The sequence below is a fragment of the Scyliorhinus canicula genome, chromosome 11, assembly GCF_902713615.1.
Source record: "Scyliorhinus canicula chromosome 11, sScyCan1.1, whole genome shotgun sequence".
Lineage (NCBI taxonomy): Eukaryota > Metazoa > Chordata > Chondrichthyes > Carcharhiniformes > Scyliorhinidae > Scyliorhinus > Scyliorhinus canicula.
In genome coordinates, this window is record NC_052156.1 from 57,281,829 (window position 1) to 57,305,343 (window position 23,515).

Here is a 23,515-nt window from a genome sequence, read left to right on the forward strand (position 1 = left end):
TTAGTGGCGCCTCTCAACAATTTTAAATAAAAACAGTAACCATGTACAAGGCCAAACTGTACACACAAATTTTGGAGAAACTGGGTACCAATGAATTGGGAGACATTTTTGTTTGATGATCTGCTGGGGGGGGGGGGGGGCGGGGGCGGGGGCGGCGTCACTCAGTGTCTTCTCATTGGTGACTAGAAAAGGTAGAACGTGAGGCCAGATTGACATGATGAAGTGCCAGTGAGGCTGCAGCTGGGAAGCCCGCTCACACGTCCTCTCCGAGTGAGGCTGCAGCTCATTGTCTCACTCGAGTGGAGCCCAGTGACGCCTCTTTAAGCCGCGCTGCTACGTTTGCCTCTCAGCCAGTGCGGCAGCTGCCGGCCATGGAAGTGCAGTTCGCCCCCTTAAGACCTTGGGATGAGTTTCTGTTGGGCTCGGCCCGCTTCGCCCAGCCGGATTTTCGGGATTTAGTGAAGTGGAACAACCGGGTGATCAGCAACCTGCTGTATTACCAGAGCAACTACCTGGCCATGGCGGTCGGCATCTTTATAGTGATAGGGTAAAGGAGCTGCTCTGTACCGGGGGCCCCCGCAGCCTTCTTGCTGTTTGAAAGTTGTAAAGGGGACGTGTCTTGGAGCTTTAACACGTTCGTCTGCTTAAATTAATTCGGCACGGTGCTGATGCCGCTCTCGCATTTCTGTTAACGTCGCAATGGTTTATACCACGTAATTTAATAATGCTCGAACCAGTATTCAGATGCAAGAGACTGTTGGCACCCGGGTACTTTTGTGTTGCACCGATGTTGGTTTAAGTTTCGTGCAGCAGTTTGGGTGGTCCTTGACCTAGTTAGTGGATCAGTTCACAGGCCCCTCTTCCAGTGAGTTGTAAGGACCTTTAAACCAGGCTGACCCACCCAGTGCATTCCTTTTATCCAAGGCCATAGACACTGGAATGCAAGTCTGCGCACATTTGGAGCACTGCCAGTTTGCTGCAACCAAGCATTTCCGTGGGGGAGAAGGGTAACCTTTGTAACATTTGCTGGCTTCCTTCCTCCTTCGCGCAGTTCTGTATCCGACAACCCATAGAAATCCTGCATCTGGGGAACGTTTAATGGAAACGTCAGATATTCGGACTGACCCCCCCCCCCCCCCCCCCGTTACTAAGTTGACTTGAGATTGGGGTTGTGGATATTGAAATTAAGTGACTAAAGTTTCTTTGCTTGTCTAAAAATCATTGCGTTAACATAAGTATATTCCTTACCTAAACATTTGTTTTAAAACAACCATGGAATGGTACTTTACTACTGTATCTCCTATTCCCATAGAATTCCAACAGTCCAAAAGGAAGCCATTTGGCCCATCAAGTCTGCACTGACCCTCTTGAAAGAGCAGCTTGTGTAGGCCCATTCCCCTGCTCTATCCCCATAACATGCCTAACCTGCACATGTTTGGACACTAAAGGGGTGATTTAATATGGCCAATCCATCTAATGTGCACATCTTTGGACGGTGGGAGGAAACTGGAGCACCCAGAGGCAACCCACACAGACATTGGGAGAAGTGCAAATTCCACAGTCACCCAAGGTTTGAATTGAATCTGGGCCCCTGGTGCTGTGAGACAGCAGTGCCACTGTGTTGCCCTGTATCATCAAAGGCTCACTGGCCTGTTTCCTGGCCAGTGAATGTGGTGATTTAAAATTTCCATTCCTAATTTAAAATTCCTCCATGGCTCTGTTTCTTTGTAATCTCCTTCTGCTCCTTGAGATATCTCCTCCAGCATTCCTGATTTTTTTTTTCACTCCACTATTGGTCGTTGTATCTTCAGTTGCTTTTGCTTAGGCCCTAGGCTCTGGAATACTCCTTGCATCTTTTTTGTCCCTCTACTTTCATTTCTCCTTTTTAAGATACTCAAAATTTACCCGTTTGACTAAGCTCCTTGTGGTATGGAGCCATATTGTTTTAATCTTCCTGTGAAGCATCTTGGGCACTATATAGATGTCCTACATATTTTCATTGGGTTTCTAGATTTTTTTTCTTTTACATATTGTATTTATCAAACGACAGTGGTATTAATTTTTCATTTAAACTGTGTACAGAATGTTTTGGTTGTTGCTGTAATATCAGCTTCCAAGATGCTGAAAGCATTCTTGAATTTTTTCAATGGCCATTTCACATAACTGAATTGTTATTGTCTATTATTGGTTAAATGATATCACAAATAAATGGCACAGCCTAGTTTATTGGTTCTAATTTAAACTACTCTTCCGATTCCTCTTTATTCTGCTTGATGATTATTGATTTAAACAAAAAAGATCTTGGGGCATTTATTCCAAATGAAAGCATTACTGAAGGCAGAAGTGGAGCTCTGTATTTAATTAAGAGCTTCATTTGCTCCCTGTCCTTTGCTACCATACTCATGAGGAAATGTTTCACGTGGTCCTACATAGGAGTGTTTTGCAAGAAGTGCTATCCTATTCTCACCTGATCATGTGGACTTGTGCTTTATTTATCCTTTAAATCTAAGGCTAATTGGACCAATTGTTCCACCTTTATTGCTGTCCCAGCTGAGAATAATGAAACTAGCTAACTCAGCGCAATCTTGAGTATTGGAATCTGAAACTTGTACTGCATTGTGTTGTTCAGTTCCACCAAACCAGTTGCCACTTGATCTAATGAAGGACCAAAATGGGTGTTGCCCATTACACTGAATTAATTTAACCTGCTTCCTTCGGTAAAATGCAAATATTTTAGATATCCTGATTAGAGGCACACTTACCGAATGCCCTCAAATGCAAAACTAGAATACCAACAAAACAAATTTAAATGTTTGAAATTGAGTAGCCAAAATACTTTTGGCTTGATATGACATATTTAACTTCCTGTATATATGTATTGTTGGAGCTTATGGTATTAGTCCCAAATTTTGTATAAAGGGAAATACAGTAGATTACAGTAAAATTGATTTGATAAGTAATCACCTGGAAGACATTGACAAAGTAAGATGAAATCATGGGAATTTTGCTCCATCTACAGATGGCAAAAAGTAAAGGGTAATGGTTAAATAATTTTCTCAAAAGATGTAGTGAGGCGATTGTGGGAATATTACATGTATATTATCTTGCTTCTTGTATTCTTTACCCCATATAGGTCTGGATTTGGGGATTAACACGTGGTACCTTGCTGATGATACTGATATATGGGGAATGAAATTGTGACAAATGTGGACAGATGGGTGGCAGATAACCATTCATTTTGATAGTAAATACAAGTTGAATTATCTCCTTTTTTATTAAATGGGGGAAGAGGATGAGGATTAGCAATGATCTTGTGTCACAAGTAGGCTTATGTTAACACTGCATTGAAGTTACTGTGGCATGGTAGCACAGTGATTAGTACTGTTGCTTCACAGCACCAGGATTCCAGGTTCGAGTCCTGCTTCGGTCACTGCCTATGCGGAGTCTGCATGTTTTCTCTGCATTGGTTTCCTCCGATGCTCTGGTTTCCTCCCACACTCCCGAAAGACGTGTTTGTGAGGTAAATTGGACATTCTGAATTCCCTGTGTATCTGAACAGGTGCCGGAATGTGACGACTAGGGGATTTTCACAGTAACTCATTGCAGTGTTAATGTAAGCCTACATGTGACAATAAAGATTCTTCTTATTAAATCCCCTAGCCGCCACACTCTGGCGCCATTAGTGTCACACGTAGGCTTACTGCACTAAAGTCACTGTGAAATCCCTTGGCCGCCACACTCCAGCGCCTGTTCCAGTACACCGAGGGAGGATTTGGAACGTCCAATTCACCTAATAAGCACATCTTTCGGATATTGAAAAGATTGATTCAGGAGACTGATAATGAAAATAGATGTAGCAGTAAAATAAGTAAAATGAATCTTGACGTGCAGGGGTAATGGGGGGGGAGGGGGGGGAGATATTGAAGTTGTATAAAATTCTAGACTAAGGATATAAAAATAAATTACACCATATGATTTGAATTTCACTGGGATGTTACTAGTGATTTAAGGCAGATGTGAAAAGTTGGGATTTTCTTTAAACTAGGCTTGAGAAGAGTATCAAATATTCTGGGGAGCAAGCAGGAGAAAGGATGCTGGCACAGATACAGTCGTCAAAATACAGTCGATGGAGGTTGAGGGGCGACCTGATAGAGGTCTACAAAATTATATGGGGCATAGACCGAGTGGATAGTCGGAGGCTTTTCCCCAGGGTAGAGGGGTCAATTACTAGGGGGCATAGGTTTAAGGTGCGAGAGGCAAGGTTTCGAGTAGATGTATGAGGCAAGTTTTTTTTTTTTTTTTTTTTGCACAAGAGGGTAGTGGATGCCTGGAACTAGCTGCCGGAGGAGGTGGTGGAAGCAGGGACGATAGTGACATTTAAGGGGCATCTTGACAAATACATGAATTGGATGGGAATAGAGGGATGCGGACCCAGGAAGTGTAGAAGATTGTACTGTAGTCGGGCAGCATGGTTGGCACGGGCTTAGAAGGCCGAAGGGCCTGTTCCTGTGCTGTACTTTTCTTTGTTCTTTGTTGTTCTAAACAGCCCAGTTTCTGTGTAGTAACATTCTTATGATTTTACTTTGAAGCATTGGGCTTAAAAATTTGCTTCAATCGGAATATATTTTTGACAATACTCAAAAGGTATTCACTGCAGGATTTATGTTCTATGTAGTCTGGTCACATTTTCACAATACCAGCCCAATGACCTTGTTAAATGTTTTATCGCATTAAGTGGTATCTGTAATAGATATTGCTTGAATGGTTGACCTGAAACTGACCAGGTTTAATTAAGTGACTTCAGCAGAAAAGGAGGAGGCATGCCTAACTATCGGTGCACACCCTTTAATGTTGTTTCCTTGAAGCATTTGTTTTTCCAGCGCTGCATGGTCTTAAAATATATGGTGCTTAACCATGTATTTTGCAAAACTTTGATATTTTGACTACACATTGGTTGTGTAATATTACAGCCTGGAAACTTTGAGTTGACTTTACTAAATCTATGTTGTGAGTAATAAGGATAATTGATGTAAGACTGCAGCAAACTAGGCATGTAGGCACTCATTGTTTCCAATGAATTTGATAGCAGAAGATAGATGATGAGTTCAGTGCTGTGCAATGACAGATGTTACTATTTGGATAATTATCAATAGACTGTTTGCTTTAAATGGGAACGGGGGAACGCATTTCAGTAGATGAGCTCATGTTTTCTGTCCCAATGATACGTCAGTTTACATGGTGTGTGAGAAAGCTGTGCACTTTATTTCTCAAAGGGGTCGTTTCTTACAGATGTACTTTGTTTTTTTGTTAAATTTTTATTGGATTTTTTACAGAAAATATAAAAATATAACAAGTAGTAATATGCAACTAACAGACCCATAACATCCACAATTCCCCCCAAACCGTAACATCACATGTATCTCCCCCCCCCCCCCCCACAACCCAAAGATGTGCAGGATAGGTGGATTGGCCATTCTAAATTGCCCCTTAATTGGAAAAAATGAATTGGATAATCTAAATTTATATTTAAAAAAAAAAAAACACCTTCTATCCACAAAATTGACCAAGGGCCCAACGCTCCGTGTAGAGCTCACCTTGGCTAGACGGTGTTACCCCTTAACACTGGGGAGAAGAACCTCCTTGTAAGTCTGGGCATGGCCAAGGTGGCCAGCAACAGGTGTAGGTAGTGAGGGGGTCATCCAACGCACTGACTACCCCTCTACTGTGGCTAGATGGTCATGGAGAGGGAGCATGTGGTGTCCACCGGTATGTTACATGCCTGCCTCTTGTGCTTCAGGTGGGCACTGAGGGCTGATGTGCATTATCATCTCACAGAAATAATGTTTTGGTTTAGTTGGTTTCCTTTGACATTGCAATGGCCCACCAGGGGCAGTCACTCCCTCGTGGTTTAATTTATTGGTTTTCATTTTTGAAAATTAAAATAGTATGACCTCGGGGACAGCTGGGACACTGGAAGAGTGATAGGAAAGCTGAGCTATGAGACTGAACAAAGCCTGTTCTGTTGGTAAAGAAAAGCTGTCTTGATTTTGACTTGGCCAACTGGATTCTGTTAACACCAATGACTACTTGTTTATCTTGCAGGGAAATTGTGGCTTGTTGGTCACCAAGTTGTCTCCGTATGGGTGGAAAGGGATGATGGTATGGTGGAGTTGGATGTCATGAGTGTATACCTGAAAACTGCCCAACTTTCACCCAGTCCTTGAACATGTTCTTATGGACATCTTCTCAGAGACTGAAACATCTGCTCTTGTCACTGGCAACAATACCTCAGTCCTTGTCTATTTCAGAGTATGCATTTCTTTGTGGCTTAACGTAAAATTTTTCAGGGACTTCGGGTTCCATTTTGTATGATTTTGTTTTTCTTTTCCTATCATGTATTAAAACATTTTTTGCACATTTTTCCCTGTCTGTGGATTTTATCCCCATAACCCAAAGATGTGCATATTAGGTGGATTGGCCATGCTAAATCTATTTAAAATCATAGTGAGTGAGAATCAGTTATTGCAACACCTCCAGTAAACTTGTGGAGATGGGAACTAGAGAAGTTTTAGATTCTTGCTCCATAGCAATAGTGCCTCATGTGAGCTTAAGAGGCTTGACTCTGGTTTGAGTGGAAGCCTTTACTGCTCTCTTGGCATGGTTTCAGCAAATTGGAGAATTTTACCCCTCGTGCTTTTATGCTCACTCCTGTTCATAAACTGGGTTCCTGACCTATATTTAATGAACCAAAATGGCCTCGTTCCCATTCTCTTCTGCTTGAATTAGTGATGAACATGGCAACATTTGTAGGCCTTTCAGCCCATCGAGCTTGCTCTGCCGTACAATACAATCATGGCCGATGAGGCACTTCAATGCCTCTTAACCTCCACTATTCCCATAACCTATTCCCATAACCTGTTGTTTAACTATCAATTTCAACCTTAAACATACTCAAATCACTGAGCTTCTAAGATTTCCAAGGATTCACAATCCTCTGAAGAAATTTTCCCTTGATGGCTTCCCGGTTATTTTATTGTGCCCCTTGGTTCTCGACTCCCCAACCAAGGGAAACCTCTTGCCTGCATCTACCCTGTCTACTCTAAATATTTTGTAGATTTCAATGAGATCACCTATCATTCGTCACAACTCTGGAGAACATTGGTCCAGTTTTCCCAATCTCTCTTCAGAAGACCGTCCCACCATCTGCAGAACCAGTCTGGTGAACCTGCATTGCACACCCTCTATGGCAATAATATCTTTTTTAAAAATTTAGAGTACCCAATTCATTTTTTCCAATTCGGGGGCAATTTAGCGTGGCCAATCCACCTATCCTGCACGTTTTTGGACGTGGGGGCGAAACCCACACCACACAGGGAGAATGTGCAAACTCCATACAGACAGTGACCCAAAGCTGGGATCTAACCTGGCACCTCTGTGCCATGAGGCAGCAGGGCTAACCCACTGTGCCACCGTGCTGCCCAATAATATATTTTCTGATGTAAGGGGACAAAAAGTGCACACACTACTCTAGGTGTGGTCTAAACAAACTCCTGTACAATTGAAGAATGACTTCACTGTTCCTATATGCAAATCTTCTTGCAATTAAGGCTAACATTCATTTAGTCGTCTTATAGCTTGCTGCACCTACTTGTTGGTCTTCAGTGTCTTGTGAACAAGGATGTCCAGGTCCCTTTTGTACATCAATGCTTTCTAATTTATTAACATTTAGGAAATGCTCTGCATATCTGTTCCTTCACGTGGATTACCTCACATTTTTTCACATTATATTCCATCTGCCAAATATTTTTGTCCACTTGCAAAAGTCTGTCCCATTCCTCCTGTATGCTGCTTTGTCTTCCCCAACAAATGGTCCTGCCTAGCTTTGTATCTTTCATGAATCTGAACTGATCCTTATGGTATCCACAGAGCCTGCCAACATGAGACTGACTTATGAGTCTTTTGATGCTGTTAGCCAATTGTTAATCCATACCAGTATATGCCTCCTATCCCATGTGCTTTTATTTTGCTCATCAGCCTCCTGTGGGGAGATAAGTCTTCTGGAAACCCAAATTTACTACGTCCATTGACACACTTTTTTTTTATGAGCTTTGTTAGTAGCATCTGCAAAAAAACCCTCCAATCTCCCATTCCTAAATCCCTGATTGGATCAAATCACGATTGTCTGAAGTCTCCATTTATCACATCTTTGTAATAGATTCTAGCATTTTTCCTACCACTGATATAAGACTAACGGGTCTCTAGTTCTGTTTTTATCTCTCCATCTCAAATAGTGGGATGACATATATTTTCTTTCTTTCAATCTTTTGGAAATATTCCAGAATCTACAGAATTTTGGAATGATGATCACCAATGCATCCACCATTTCTATCACAGCCTCTTTCAACATTAGTCTTGGACTTATTAACTTCAGTCCCATAAGCTGGCCTCCACATTGCTGGAGGAGGTGCTGACAACAGGGGGACTGGAGAAGGGGGTAGTACAGGTGGTTTACGGTACTATTTTGGAGGAGGAAATGGTGCCGCTGGAATGGATCAAGGCAAGTGGGAGGAAGAGTTGGGAGAGGGTATGGAGGAGGGGTTCTGGTGTGAGGTGCTCTGGAGGGTGAACACCCCCACCTAGTGAGAGGTTGGGGCTGATACAGCTGAAGGTCGTGTATAGAGCGCACATTACAAGGGCGGGGTTGTGCCGGCTCTGAGTGGGTAGAATATTTGTGTGAATGTTGCGGGAGGAAGCCTGCAAACCATGTTCATATGTTTTGGTCCTGTCCAAAGCTGGAGGATTACTGGAAAGTGGATTTTAGGGTATCTCTAAAGTGGTGCACTTGAAACTGGAACCAGGCCCTCTGGATGCCTTTTTCAGTGTGTCGGACCAGCCAGGGTTGGAAACTGGTGCAGAGGCAAATGTTGTAGCCTTCGCCTCATTGATCGCCTGAAAGTGGATCCTGTTGGGGTGATCAACCCCTCCATCCTGTGCCCTGGTGTGGCCGGGGGGGGGGACTTGCTGGAATTCTTGATGCTCGAGAAAGTCAAATTTGAACTGAGGGGAAGGATGGAGATGTTTAACAATTCATGGGCGTTATTCATTATGCAATGTCGAGAATTGGACTACATCGAACATGGGAGGGGGATTGCGTGTGTTAATGGGGACTATGGGTAATTCCTGATTCCTTCTTGTCATTGTATATGTTAACATGCGGGCTAATGGTAGGGGTTTGGTGGGAGGATGGGATTGTTGTTAGTGATATGGGAATTGACATTGCATTCGTTACTGATTTTGTTTATTCGTTACTGATTATTGTTTGTTGGGTGTAAATTTGGGAGAAAATGTGAACCGAAGAATAAAAATATTAAAAAAATAAACTTCAGTCCTATAATTTCTCCAATGCAACCTTCTTGTCTTAATTTCCTTCGACTCCTTCATTCTCCCCAGTCCCTTGGATCTCAACACATGGATGACCACATTGTGAAATGGGAGAGGTCTGTGTGTGCCTGACTCTGGCCAACGTAACCCATCACATGTATGAATGCAGAACTATAACTGCAAAGTTGTAGATTTGAATCCCTGTTCTGCCTCCTTGAGTGACTCATCACATTACTGTTGGGTGGGTCACTTTGTGGCTTCTTCTCTGCTGTTTAGACCAAAGCACTGTTAGTGCAAGGATAAACTGCTGTTTTTGAAAATATAAAGTTGAGCGATCCTTCTGAACTAAGGATAGCCAAGAAATACTAAAATGTACACTGAATCCTCCAATTCCATTCGTCTCTTGATTTGAAATATTTACAAACGGTATTCTTGCTTTCTTTGAACTTACCTGGGTAACTTTTAACTTTATTCCTTTTGTTAACAGGTTTATGAATCCCTTGGAGATCATCCTGGGTGGAGCAGTAGTAGTACTGATATTCATGGGTTCCATGTGGGCGTCTGAAAATAAGGCGGCTATTGGCCATTTCAAACGCCGTTACCCGACTATGTTTGTCTTGACCATCTTGCTGATGAGCTACTTTTTCATTTCCATCATTGGTGGCGTCATGGTTTTCTTGCTTGGAATCACCTTACCGATACTTTGTAAGTATATGCCTCCATCAAATGTGTGGTGAATGAGATTCACATGGTATTATAAGTTACCAATGTCACTCTGTTCCCGTTGTATATATGTACCGATATTGTAGGTGCAGTTGCACTACCTGACCACCAGGGGAGTAGCTCTGGGAGTACTCGAGAGTTTGTACTGGGCTCTCCCCTTGGCTGCGCCCAGAACTCCTCCCCCTGGAGCTGCTGTATAAAGATCCGTGGCACAGAGCCAGCCGGCCAGTTCATCGAAAGTTCAACGGCGAACACGCTGGCTCTGTTGTAAGTAATTAAAACCGCTATTCTAATCCTACAAGCACATGTCTGTAGAATTGATGGTTCCACCAATTTAATATACTTACGAAACAGTTGAAGTAAATCATGGAAGCAGCCCTCAAGCCCGGACGCCTAGAATTCGACCCGCAGGATGCAGAGGCTAAAGAAATTTTCTCCCACTGGCTGAGATGTTTTAAGGCCTACCTGGCAGAAGCCAGCACCGCTAAAACAACGGAGGAACAAAAGATCAGCCTACTGCACGCGAGGGTAAGCCACAGAATCTCCACGCAGCTGAACCCGGCCGGTTCTTGCACCGCAGCACTGGCGATATTGGACAAAATGTACGTTAGGCCCATTAACGAGGTTTATGCATGCCACGTGTTTACGACTCGCCGTCAGCGGCCTACAGAAATGCTAGCTGAGTTTGTATGTGAACTGAACAATCTCTCATGACTGTAATTATCAGGCCGTTACTGCGGCTGAACATAGGGAGCTTGCTGTGCGGGACGTTTTCGTAGCAGGCCTTGGGATCGAACTATGTGCGCCAAAGACTGCTAGAAAAGGGGGCCCAGGACTTAGATACTACTGTGGAGGCTGCTACCACTATGGAAGTCTCCTCCTTCCGCAGCCTCACCTCGTTTTCCCCCGCGACCTCATCGTGAGCCCCCGACCAACAACTTCCCCAGGCCTGTGCTGCACGGCCCCTCGGCTACCGCGCTGCCAAAGCCAGTCACTCTGCTGCCCCGCCCAGCCCGATCCGCGACCAGCAGCTGCGAAGAAAGGCCACTATGCCAGAGTGTGCCTCGCGAAAAGGGCCCCAGTTTCTAACTCTCCAGTAGAGAGAACAAATCGCTCCCAGCACCAGCGGGGCCCGAAACGCTGCGGCCTACGACCCGACTCCGCCCCCTCCCGCCACATGCGATCCATGGGGCCCGCCATCTTGGCAAACCCCCACCATGCGGCCGGCCACGTGCGACTCATGGGGGCCACCATCTTGGATGCATCTTCCTCGTCGCTCACCACGTGCAATCCACGGGCCCCATCTGCATCTCCATGCTCGGATAGCTCCTCAGAAGACGACGACTTCCCCGGGCACTCATCAGGCGGCCCGCAACTCAGCGCAGCGATCCTGCATCAAGCTCGCCAGAAGGTACCGGCATCTACTCGACCGGATGCCCACTCTGAAGACTACGACTTCCCCGGGCACCCATCACGCGGCCTGCAACTGAACACCGTCACCCTAGATCAATCCCGCCCCAAGCACCTACGAAGTATGATGGCGCAAGTCCAGATCAACGGGTACAGCACGCCATGCCTCTTTGACTCCGGGAGCACCGAGAGCTTCATACATCCAGAGCTGGTAAGACGCTGTTCGCTTCCTATTTTTCCTGTGAGCCAAACTATCGCCCCCGCTTCGGGCTCCCACTCAGTCCAAATCCAAGGACGCACCGTCGCCAAGCTCACAATTCGAGGCGCTAGTTATTCGCAATTTTAACTTTTATGTCCTGCCTGACCTCTGCGCGCCACTCTTATTAGGCCTGGATTTTCAGTGCAACCTCAAGTGCCTCACCCTCAGCTTTGGCGGGCCCCTGCCCCCACTCGCTATCTGCAGCCTCGCCACGCTGCACATCTCCCTCCCCCTCCTCTCTTCGCAAATCTCACTCCAGGTTGCAAACCAGTAGCTACCTGCAGCAGGCGATACAGGATAGGGTCTTTATCCGATCGGAGGTCCGACGGCTGCTCAGTGAGGGGATCGTAGAGGCCAGTAATAGTCCCTGGAGAGCTCAGGTGGTGGTTGTCAAGACCGGAGAAAAATTTTGCATGGTCGTCGACTATACTCAGACCATAAATCGCTTTACGCTCCTAGACGCGTATCCCCTCCCCAGAATTGCAGACATGGTTAACCAGATCGCCCAATATTGTCTATTTTCTATGGTGGATCTGAAGTCTGCATACCACCAGCTCCCATTCCGCCCGGAGGACCGCCACTACACGGCGTTCGAGGCCGACGGCTGCCTCTTCCATTTCCTCCGGGTTCCCTTCGGCGTCACTAACGGGGTTTCGGTGTTCCAACGAGCAATGGACCGAATGGTAAACCAGTATGGGCTGTGGGCCACGTTTCCGTATCTGGACAATGTTACCACCTGCGGCTATGACCAGCAGGACCACGACGCCAACCTCCACCGTTTTCTCCAAAAGGCACAGAAATTAAACCTCAGTTATAACCAGGAGAAATGCGTTTTTCCGCACAAACAGACTGGCCATCCTCGGCTACGTCGTGGAGAACGGAGTCCTGGGCCCAGACCTGGACCGTATGCGCCCCCTCTTAGAACTCCCCCTCCCTCATTGCCCCATGGCCCTCAAACGGTGCTTGGGGTTCTTTTCATACTACGCCCAGTGGGTCCCTCAATATGCGGACAAAGCCCGCCCACTCTTTAAGGCCACATGATTTCTCCTGTCAGCTGAGGTGTGCCAGGCCTTCAGCTGCATCAAGGAGGACATCGCCAAAGCAGCCATGCGGGTAGTGGATGAATCCACTCCCTTTCAGGTTGAGAGCGATGCCTCAGCGGTAGCTCTAGCAGCCACTTTAAATCAGGCAGGGAGGCCCGTTGCATTTTTCTCCCGTTCCCTATCCGCTTCAGAACTCCAACACTCCTCGGTCGAGAAGGAAGCACAAGCCATCGTGGAGGCTGTTCATCACTGGAGGCACTACCTCGCAGGTAGGAGGTTCACCCTCGTCACCGACCAACGATCGGTTGCCTTTATGTTTGACAACTCGCAAAGGGGCAAAATGATAAAATCCTTTGGTGGAGGATCGAACTCTCCACCTATAGTTACGATATTAAATATCGACCGCGGAAGATCAACGAGCCCTCGGATGCCCTATCCAGGGGACATGTACCAGCGCGCAGATCAGCCGTCTGAAAGCCATCCACGATGACCTCTGCCATGCAGGGGTCACCCGGCTCGCCCACTACATCAGAGCCCTACCTTTCTCCAACGAGGAGGTAAAAGCGGTCACCAGGGACTGCCCGATCTGTGCAGAGTGCAAACCGCACTTCTATAGACCAGACAGGGCCCACCTGGTCAAGGCTTCTAGGCCCTTTGAACGCCTTGCGATCGATTTCAAAGGGCCACTCCCCTCCACTAACAAGAACATTTATTTCCTCAACATCATAGACGAGTTCTCCCGATTCCCCTTCGCCATCCCATGCCTCGATATGACCTCCCACACAGTCATTTGGGCCCTGCATAGTGTCTTCACCCTGTTTGGTTTCCCCAGCTACGTTAAAATTAAAAAAAAAATTTAATTAAAAAAAAATTATTTTTAAAATTTTTTATTGGAATTTTTTGAAAAATATATATCAACATAACAATAATAAACTCCCCCAACACCCGTAACAACGCATATAACAAACCCCCCCCCCCAACCCAATAAACAATAAAATAAATTAAAAATAAGCAAATTAACTTAAACACTATCCCCCTAAACCCCCCCCCCTCGGGTTGCTGCTGACCTAGTACCTTATCGTTGAGGCAGGAAGTCGAAGAAAGGCTGCCACCTCCTAAAGAACCCTTGTACCGACCCCCTCGGCGAATTTGACCCTCTCCAGCTGAATGAATCCCGCCATGTCATTAATCCAGGTCTCCACGCTCGGAGGTCTCTCATCCTTCCACTGCAGCAAGATCCTCCGCCGGGCTACTAGGGACGCAAGGCCACAATATCGGCCTCTTTCGCCTCGTGCACTCCCGGATCCCACCACCCTCGACACCGTCCTCGCCACCCCCTTCCAGAACTCCTCCAGTGCCGGGCATGCCCAGAACATATGGGCATAGTTCGCTGGACTCCCCGAACACCTGACACACCTGTCTTCGCCCCCAAAGAACCTACTCGTCCTAGATCCGGACATGTGGGCCCGGTGCAGCACCTTGAACTGGATGAGACTAAGCCTCGCGCATGAAGAGGAGTTCACCCTCTCCAGGGTGTCCGCCCAAGACCCCTCCTCAATCTGCTCCACCTCCCACTTAGCCTTCAGCTCCTCTACCGACGCCTCCCCCACCTCCTGCATTACCTGGTAGATGTCAGACACCTTCCCATCTCCGACCCCCCCCCCCCCCCCCCCCCCCCCCCCCCCCCCCGTGGGGGCAGCAAAGGGAACCCCTCCACCTACCGCCTAGCAAACGCCTTGACCTGAAGGTACCTGAACATATTCCCCGGGGGGAGCTCAAACTTCTCCTCCAGTTCACCAAGGCTTGCGAACCTCCTGTCAATGAATAGGTCCCCCAATTTCCTAATGCCCGCCCTGTGCCACCCCAGGAACCCGCCATCCATGTTCCCTGGGATAAACCGGTGGTTCCCCCACAGCGGGGCCTCCACCGAGCCCCCCACTTCCCCCCCCTGTGTCGCCTCCACTGCCCCCAAATTGTGAGGGTAGCCGCCACCACCGGGCTCGTAGTGTACCTCGTTGGAGGGAGCGGCAGCGGCGCCGTTACCAGTGCCTTCAGGCTCGTGCCTCCACAGGACGCCATCTCCATCCGTTTCCATGCTGCCCCCTCCCCATCCATTACCCACTTGGGTACCATCGAGATGTTAGCCGCCCAATAGTACCCAGAGAGGTTGGGCAGCGCCAGCCCCCCTCTATCCCTGCCCCGCTCCAAAAAGACCCTCCTTGCCCTCGGGAGTCCCATGCGCCCAAACAAATCCCAGAATGCTGCTGTTCACCCTCCTAAAAAAGGCCCTCGGAATGAAAATGGGGAGGCACTGAAACAAAAACCTTGGGAGCACTGTCATTTTAACGGACTGTACTCTACCCGACAACGGCAGCACGTCCCACCTTTTAAATTCCTCTTCCATCTGCTCCACCAACCTAGTAAAATTGAGCTTGTGCAGAGCCCCCCAGCTCCTAGCCACCTGAACCCCCAGGCACCTAAAACTCCTCACTGCCCTCTTTAGCGGGAGCCTACCAATCCCCTCCTCCTGATCTCCCGGGTGTACGACGAACAGCTCACTCTTGACCAGGTTCAATTTATATCCCGAGAAACTCCCGAACTCAGCAAGACCCTCCATCACCTCCGGCATTTCTTCCCCCCCCCCCCCCCCCCCCCCCCCAACCGGGTCTGCTACATACAACAGCAAGTCGTCCGCATACAGCGACACTCTGTGCTCCTCCCCACCTCGCACCAAACCCCTCCACCTCCTCGACTCCATCAGAGACATGGCAAGAGGCTCAATTGCCAACACAAACAGCAAGGGGGACAGGGGGCACCCCTGCCTCGTCCCACGGTGGAGCCTGAAGTACTCGGACCTCCTCCTATTTGTAGCTACACTCGCCATCGGGGCCTCATACAGCAACCTCACCCATTTAATAAGCCCCACCCCAAACCCGAACCTCTCCAACACCTCTCACAAGTACCCCCACTCAACCCTGTCAAAGGCCTTCTCTGCATCCAATGCCACCACAATCTCCGCCTCTCCTTCTGCTGCCGGCACCATTATCACATTTAGCAGCCTTCGCACGTTAGTGTTCAGCTGCCTCCCCTTCACAAAACCCGTCTGATCTTCATGTACCACCCCGGCACCCAGTCCTCTATTCTAGTGGCCAAGATCTTCGCCAGCAACTTGGTGCCTACATTTAGCAGTGAAATTGGCCTGTATGATCCACACTGCAAGGGGTCCTTATCACGCTTCAGGTTCAGGGAGATTAGCTCCCGAGACATCGTCGGGGGCAGAACACCCCCCTCCCATGCCTCGTTGAAGGTCCTAACCAACAGGGGGCCCAGCAGGTCTGCGTATTTATTATAAAATTCAACGAGGAACCCATCCGGTCCCGGCGCCTTCCCCGACTGCATGTGGCCAATCCCACTGACCAGCTCCTCCAACTCGATCAGCGCCCCCAGTCCCTCCACCTGCTCCTCCTGCACCCTTGGAAAGCGGAGCCTGTCCAAAAACCTCTCCATTCCCCCTCACACCGCCGGCGGCTCCGACCGGTACAGTTCCCTATAAAAGTCCCTAAAGACCTCATTGACCTCTGCCCCCTGCCGCACCACATTCCCATCTCTATCCTTCACTCCACCAATCTCCCTAGCCGTGTCCCGCTTACGAAGCTGATGTGCCAGCATCCTGCTCGCCTTCTCTCCATACGCCTTCTCTCCATACTCATAGACCGCTCCCTGCGCCTTCCTCCACTGTGTCTCCGCCTTTCTGGTGGTCAATAAATCAAACTTGGCCTGCAAGCTACGCCGTTCCCCAGCAATCCCTCCTCTGGGGCCTCCGCGTACCTCCTATCCACACTCAACAGCTCCTCCGCCAGTCTCTCCCTCTTTTTTCCTCCCCCCCCCCCCCCCCCCCCCCCCTCTCCCTATGGGCTCGGATGGAGATCAGCTCCCCCCTAATCACTGCCTTCAGAGCCTCCCACACCATCCCCACCTGGACCTCTCCAGTATCATTGACCTCGAGTTACTTCTCGATACATCCCCAAACCCTCCTACACACCACCTCATCAGCCAACAACCCCACGTCCAGACGCCAAAGCGGGCGCTGGTCCCGCACCTCCACCCAATGCGGAGCATGGTCCGAAATCGCAATAGCCGAATACTCGGCCTCCTCCACCCTCTGGACCAGTCCCCAACTCAAAACAAAGATATCAATGCGGGAATAAACCCTGTGCACATGGGAGAAAAAAAAAGAGTACTCCCGAGCCCTCGGCCTCCCGATTCTCCAGGGATCCACTCCTCCCATCTGGTCCGTAAACCCCCTCAACACCTTGGCCGCCGCCGGCCTCCTGCCTGTCCTTGAACTAGAACGATCCAGTAGGCGATCCAGCACCGTATTGAAGTACCCCCCCACCTCCAGGCCAGGAATGTGGCCCAACATACACCCCATGAAACCAGCATCATCCCAATTTGGGGATACACATTAACCAAGACCACCCTCTCCCGCTGCAGCTTACCGCTCACCATCACATATCTGCCGCCACTATCGGCCATAACCTCGGACGTCTCAAACGCCACCCTCTTCCCTACCAGTATCGCCACCCCCCAGTTCTTCGAGTCGAGCCCTGAGTGGAAAACCTGCCCCACCCACCCCTTCCTCACTGACCTGGTCCGCCACCTTCAGGTGGGTCTCCTGGAGCATGGCCACATCCGCCTTCAGATGCGAAAATACCCGGGCCCGCTTAACCGGCCCATTCAACCCCCTCACGTTCCACATAATCAGCCGGATCAGGGGGCACCCCGCCCCCCCCTCCCCCGTTGACTAGCCATAGCCCATCGACTGCTCGCCCCTGACCAGCACCCATTTGGCCCGTTTCCCACGGCGATAGAACCTCACCCCCACCCTCCCCCCCCCGACCCACGCCCCACGCCAACTCCTCCCTGGCCAATCCAGCAGCAGCCCGGTATCTGCCCCCCAAGGCTAGGACCCCTCCTAGCCGCAACTTTCCCTTCACTGTACTCCCGTGAGCCAGCTGACTTCTGCTGACCCCGGCAGCTCCCGCTCTAACTCCGACCCCTCCGGATATGAGGTCCCCCCTTCTCCCCTGCATCAGCTCCTTGGCACCGCTTCAGCATGGGAAACCCGGTCTAATAACCACGTCCCTCGCCACCAGCTCCACTCCCTCGTTCCGCAGCACGGGAAACCAGAGAAAAGCCCGCGCTTTCACACTGCCCCACCCCACCAACGCAGCTCCCAAACAGCAGTCCCAACCCAACCACCAACCCCGTACAAACAAAGACACAGATCAACCACAAACCCCAGTACCCCCCTTAGGACACAAAACCATAACCCACATCGTCCGAAAGCGAGAGAAAAAACAGAAACAAACAGAATAACCCCCTACAGCATAAACAATCGTACAGAAATAGAAAAACTCCCACAGCCCCCAATCTCTAGTTCGAGTCCAACTTTTCAGCCTGCACAAAGGCCCACGCTTCCTCCGGGGACTCAAAGTAGTGATGCCAGTCCTTGTAGGTGGCGCGCAGGTGGCAACATGCCGAACTTCACCTGCTTTCCGTGGAGCACCGCCTTCGTCCGGTTAAACCCGGCTCTCCGCTTGGCCACCTCCGCACTCCAGTCCTAGTAGACACGCACTACCGAATTCTCCCACTTACCACTCCTCACCACCTTGGCCCACACTCCCGGTCACTCAACCGATGGAACCGCACCAGCACCGCCCGTGGGGGTTCATTCCCCGTCGGCCGCCTGGCCAGTACTCTGTGTGCCCCCTCCAGCTCCAGGGGCAGATGGAAGGATCCTGCCCCCGCCAGCGAGTTCAACATCACGGCCCATAGGGGGGCAGGGTCGACCCCTCCTCGAGGCCCAGGATCTGCTGGTTCTTCCTCCGTGACCGAAGCTACATCTCCTCGAACTGATCTTGCCACTTTTTATGAAGCGCCTCGTGTATCTCCACCTTCCCCATGAGGGCCGAAGCCGCCTCCTTGCACTCAAGAGGCCTGCTGCTGCAACTCGCGGATCGCTGCACCCTGGGTTGTCTGGGTCTCCAGCAGCTTACTAGTCGTCACCTTCAGGGATTCCAACAACTCCCCTTTCAGCTCCGTGAAATAGTGCAGAAGGGCCGCCTGCTGCTCCTCCGCCCACTGCCTCCACTCCTCAGCGGCTCCACCGGCCGCCATTTTGTCCACCTTCCCCCCCGCTTTTCCAGGGGAGCTGCTACCGTTTTTCTCCTCACCCCACTTCGAGTCCGCACCATAAATCCCGGGGGGTTTTGCTCCAGACCCCTTTATCCACCGGGAATCGTCGAAGCAGCGCTGTTTGGGGCCATTAAAAGAGCCCACAAGTCCTATTAAAGCGGGAGCTGCTGAACGTGCGCTTAGGTCCGCATAGCTGCAACCGGAAGTCCAGGGTTCGTCCTTTATGAGCGGCGAGCTGCGTCAGTACCTGCTCGACAAGGGCATCGCCTCGAGCAGGACTACCAGCTACAACCCCGGGGGGACCGGGCAGGTGGAGAGGGAGAACGCGACAGTCTGGAAGACCGTCCTACTGACCCTCGGGTCTAGAAAACTCCAAGTCTCCCAATGGCAGGAAGTCCTCCCAGACGCGCTCCAGGCAATTAGATCACTCCTCTGTACAGCGACCAATCAAACCCCTCACGAGCGGCTCTTCATTTTTTCTAGGGGCACTACCACGGGGGTCTCACTTCCGGTGTGGCTGAGGGCACCAGGCCCGGTTCTCCGGAGGAAGCACGTCAGGGCGCACAAAACCGGCCACCTTGTTGAAAAGGTGCGCCGCCTCCATTCCAAACCCCAGTACACATTCGTGGAGTTCCCGGACGGTCGCCAGGACACAGGATCCCTTCGGGACCTGGCACCCGCTGGATCCAGCCCCTTACCCCGTTCCCTATGCTGCCGCCCCCTCTCGCCCCAGATCCCGCAAGCTCGCCCCACCTGTTCCACGCACCAGCCCACCCCCAGTCTCCAGTCGAGCCAGAGATGTATGAAGTTTGGACAAGACCTGCCCCGGAGTCTGCCATCGTACCCCAGCTCTCAACACCCACCCAGCCACCGCAAGAGGCTACAACCCCGGTGCTCCGCAGATCGCAACAAACAATTCGTCCACCGGACAGACTAACTCTGTGAGCCACCACCCCCGCTGGACTTGATTTTTTCACAGGGGGTGAATGTGGTGAATGAGATTCGCACGGTATTATAAGCTACCAATGTCACTCTGTTCCCATTGTATATATGTACCGATATTGTAAGTGCAGTTGCACTACCTGACCACCAGGGGGAGTAGCTCTGGGAGTACTTGAGAGTTTGTACTGGGCTCCCCCCTTGGCTCTGCCCAGAACTCTTTCCCCTGGTGCTGCTGTATAAAGATCCGTGCCACAGCCAGCCAGCCAGTAAATCTAAAGTTCAACGGCGAACAGGCTGACTCTGTTGTAAGTATATTAAAACCGCTATTCTAATCCTACAAGCACGTGTCCGTAGAATTGATGGTTCCATCAATATGTAAAAGTGATTAAACTCAGGGCAATGGCAAAACAATGTGGCCCAAATAGGTTTATTAGTAAATGCGCTGCTCATTGTGAACTAGGCAGATGTTACTTCATGCTCAGAGCTGAGTCAGCTGATCTTTGAGTTTCAGCAGAAATGTGGGACAAAAATTTACTTGACCCATAACCTCTTCTTTTTTTTTTTCCTCCCCAGAGGGGGAAATGTAGTAGGAGAAAGAAGAAAAATAATAAATCGATTCTAAATTGGAAGGTTTGCTTAGAAATTCTTGTTTCTTCATGTCCTTGGTTCATTCCAGGGATATTGAATTCCCTATAATGTGGAAATTAGAATATTGGTGGTTCAGTATGAATCAAAATTCAATCGTTGTTGACTTTTTACCTGGGGATCCAGTAGAATTCAGAAATATCTTTTAATCTTGCCTGCTATAATATTTAGTGTGAAATCCACCATGAAGCAGGTAACGGGTTCCTATCTAGAATTAAATTTGGTAAGCTTGTCTGTATTTAAGGTGTGTAGAGCATTTTATTCTGCACCCCAGTTTAAACTTTTTAAAAAAAACTTTATTTCAGTGATGTTCGTACATGCTTCTCTACGGCTTCGTAACTTGAAGAACAAGTTTGAAAACAAGATGGAAGAGGTCGGATTGAAGAAGAGCCCCATGGGTATCTTTCTGCATGCACTTGGTCAGGAGCAGGAGCACCTCTCTAAATTTGCAGATATGTTGGCAGCTCAAAACAAAGACTAATGAGGAACTCATTATCAATTGGTTGGTGTTCCACATACAACCTGATAGTGATGCTCCATTGTCCAGTTTTGCAATCCAAGTGACGCTCTATTGTCCAGTTTTGCAATCCACATACAACCTGATAGTGACTCTCCATTGTCAAGTATTCCAAGGTACAAGTGGATGGTTTTTTTGCCGAGTAAAAATGCATTGTAGAAAATGAACAGCTTGATATAGTGTCAGGCTATGCTTTTTTTGGCTTTAATGTATTTTGAGGAAGTTTTGTTAATTAGCTGCTAACTAAAATGCTGATATTACAATAGTTTACCTGGATGATGTGTACACTTGAGCACTTTTTCTGGTGGCATTAAATTTAATTCTATTAATTGGTTAAGCTTCTCTTTGAGGATTAAGGATGCAATCTTAAAATACATCTTGATTCATGGGTGTTTAAGAATCCAAATGCATCCTTCGTTTTGTGTAAAAACCCTGTTTGACATCTTCACAAAGTTTCTAATTGCAGTTTCACATGCTTCTGTTCAGTGTGATTTCCCCCAAGAAGATGAATGGAAATACTTTTTGTATTGATTTTTGATAGGTATATGAAGAAATAATATAACCAATATATCAGTGTATTCAATTTGATTTTTTATCCTGAGCAGATCCAGGTGAATGGAGATTAATGTTCTATGAAATTTAGACTTGAAAGGTTCAGTAAAATGTGAAGAAAACATCTCTCCTGCATTCTTGGCAAACCATTAACTGCAAAACTGGGTGAATTCTATAGCTAGAAAAAGAGGTAGGATGTAAAGGACATGCAATCTCAACATCCATTTCCATTCTTACCCCAAATTTAATAGATCTGGAAAAGTTAATTTAAAAATCGGGCCCGCATGAGTTTCGGCTCATTTTATTAATGAAATTATTGCAATTCCATTTCAAAACTGCTGCTAGAATGCTTGACCAGCAAGTGTCTGACATTCAATTGTTTACAAGTCTAAAATATGCAAAATCTCATGCATGCAATAAAAGCTACTTTAAATTGTTTCTGTGCATTTTGAAAGATTTTAAAAATAAAACTGTGCACTAGCCATTTTGTTCTGAACTAATTGGAGCTGTGTATGGGTATCCCTATGTAATCTAAACCTTTTGAATTGCCTCCCTAGCTATGTTCTCTTATTGTAGCGAGTGTCTGCTAACAATCCTGTGTAGATGATTTACTAGGTGAATAAAAAGTGCAATATAAATGTAGGTTGGTGGGGACTTCCAATGTCAGCCATGGTGTGAGTGGTTGCACATTTGGGAGCTCCAGCTCGTGGTGGTTTTTTTGTCCTTTTCCCTGATTTTAACAGGCGATGTTTTGAAGGGAAAAAGGTGCAGCAGTGGTGGAGGAAGACTATACTTCACCAGTGAACGGATTTGTGGATCAGACACTCAGCTCGAGCAAGAAACTCTTTCTGACGGTGGCACAGTGATTAATTAGTACTGCTGCCTCACAGCCCCAGGTTCAATTCCGGCCACGGGACTGTGTGGAGTTTGACTTTCACCCCGTGTCTGCGTGCGTTTGCTCCAGTTTCCTCCCACTGTCCAAAGATGTGCAGGTGGATTGGCCGAGCTAAATTGACACGTGTGCTAAATTTTGGGTGGTATTACAGGGATAGGGTGGAGGCTTAAGTAGGGTGCTCTTTCCAAGGGCTGGTGCAGACCCAATGGCCTCCTGCACTGTAAATTCTATGACCTAGGGAAAGATGGGTGAGAGCAAGGAGTCGGCCCTACCAGTCCAATGGTTGATGGAGCAGCTGGTGGGCGTTCAGCTTGCAGAGAAGGGAAGCTCTAGAGCAGTGCTTCTCAAACTATCTGATGTGGCGTTCCGGCAGTTTTTTTTTTTCAATGTGCCAGGGACCGGTGAGCGAAACAAGCCAATCCAGCTGGGGGGTGGGGATGTGCACGGCCCGAGGACGGAACCTTGGAACCCCCGCTCCAGCTCCAGCTCAGCACTCACCTTTGCGCAAGTGTGAAAGTGTTTCTTTTCTGGGAGTACTCCACGTACCGGCAGACGACGGCTCGCGTACCGGTGCCGGTACGCGTACCACACTTTGAGAAGCACTGCTCTAGAGGACCCGGCAAAAGATGTTAGACCCGCTGAAAAGAGGTGTGGATGGAGTGTGTAGCGTGGAGGTTGGAGACCCTAAGTCTGGCGATCCACATGGTGGGGGACCAAAATGAGCAGCTTACTTCGTTGGTGACTGAAGTAGTGATGCTGAGGGATGAGACAAAATTTGAGAATTGAGGGAGTGGAAGCTGACTATTTTATGTAGCCAAAATACTGCAGAAGCTGTTGCGGGAGGGGGGTCTCCGACCCACCCTGGAGTTGGATCGAGCGCATAGGATGCTGTTGAGGAAGCCGCAGGCGAACGAGTCGCTGCGATGGTGGTGAGATTACACAGATTCCTT

The 23,515-nt window shown here is 48.6% G+C and overlaps 1 protein-coding gene across 1 annotated transcript; it reads left to right on the forward strand.

Moving 5' to 3' along the window:
* Nucleotides 1-243: 243 nt before the first annotated feature.
* Nucleotides 244-22,166, forward strand: arl6ip5a (ADP-ribosylation factor-like 6 interacting protein 5a). The gene is made up of 3 exons (XM_038810628.1): nucleotides 244-547; nucleotides 9,869-10,086; nucleotides 20,907-22,166. Exons 1-3 carry the CDS (start codon nucleotides 372-374, stop codon nucleotides 21,080-21,082), a joined length of 570 nt encoding a protein of 189 aa, XP_038666556.1. The 5' UTR covers nucleotides 244-371; the 3' UTR covers nucleotides 21,083-22,166.
* Nucleotides 22,167-23,515: the final 1,349 nt, after the last annotated feature.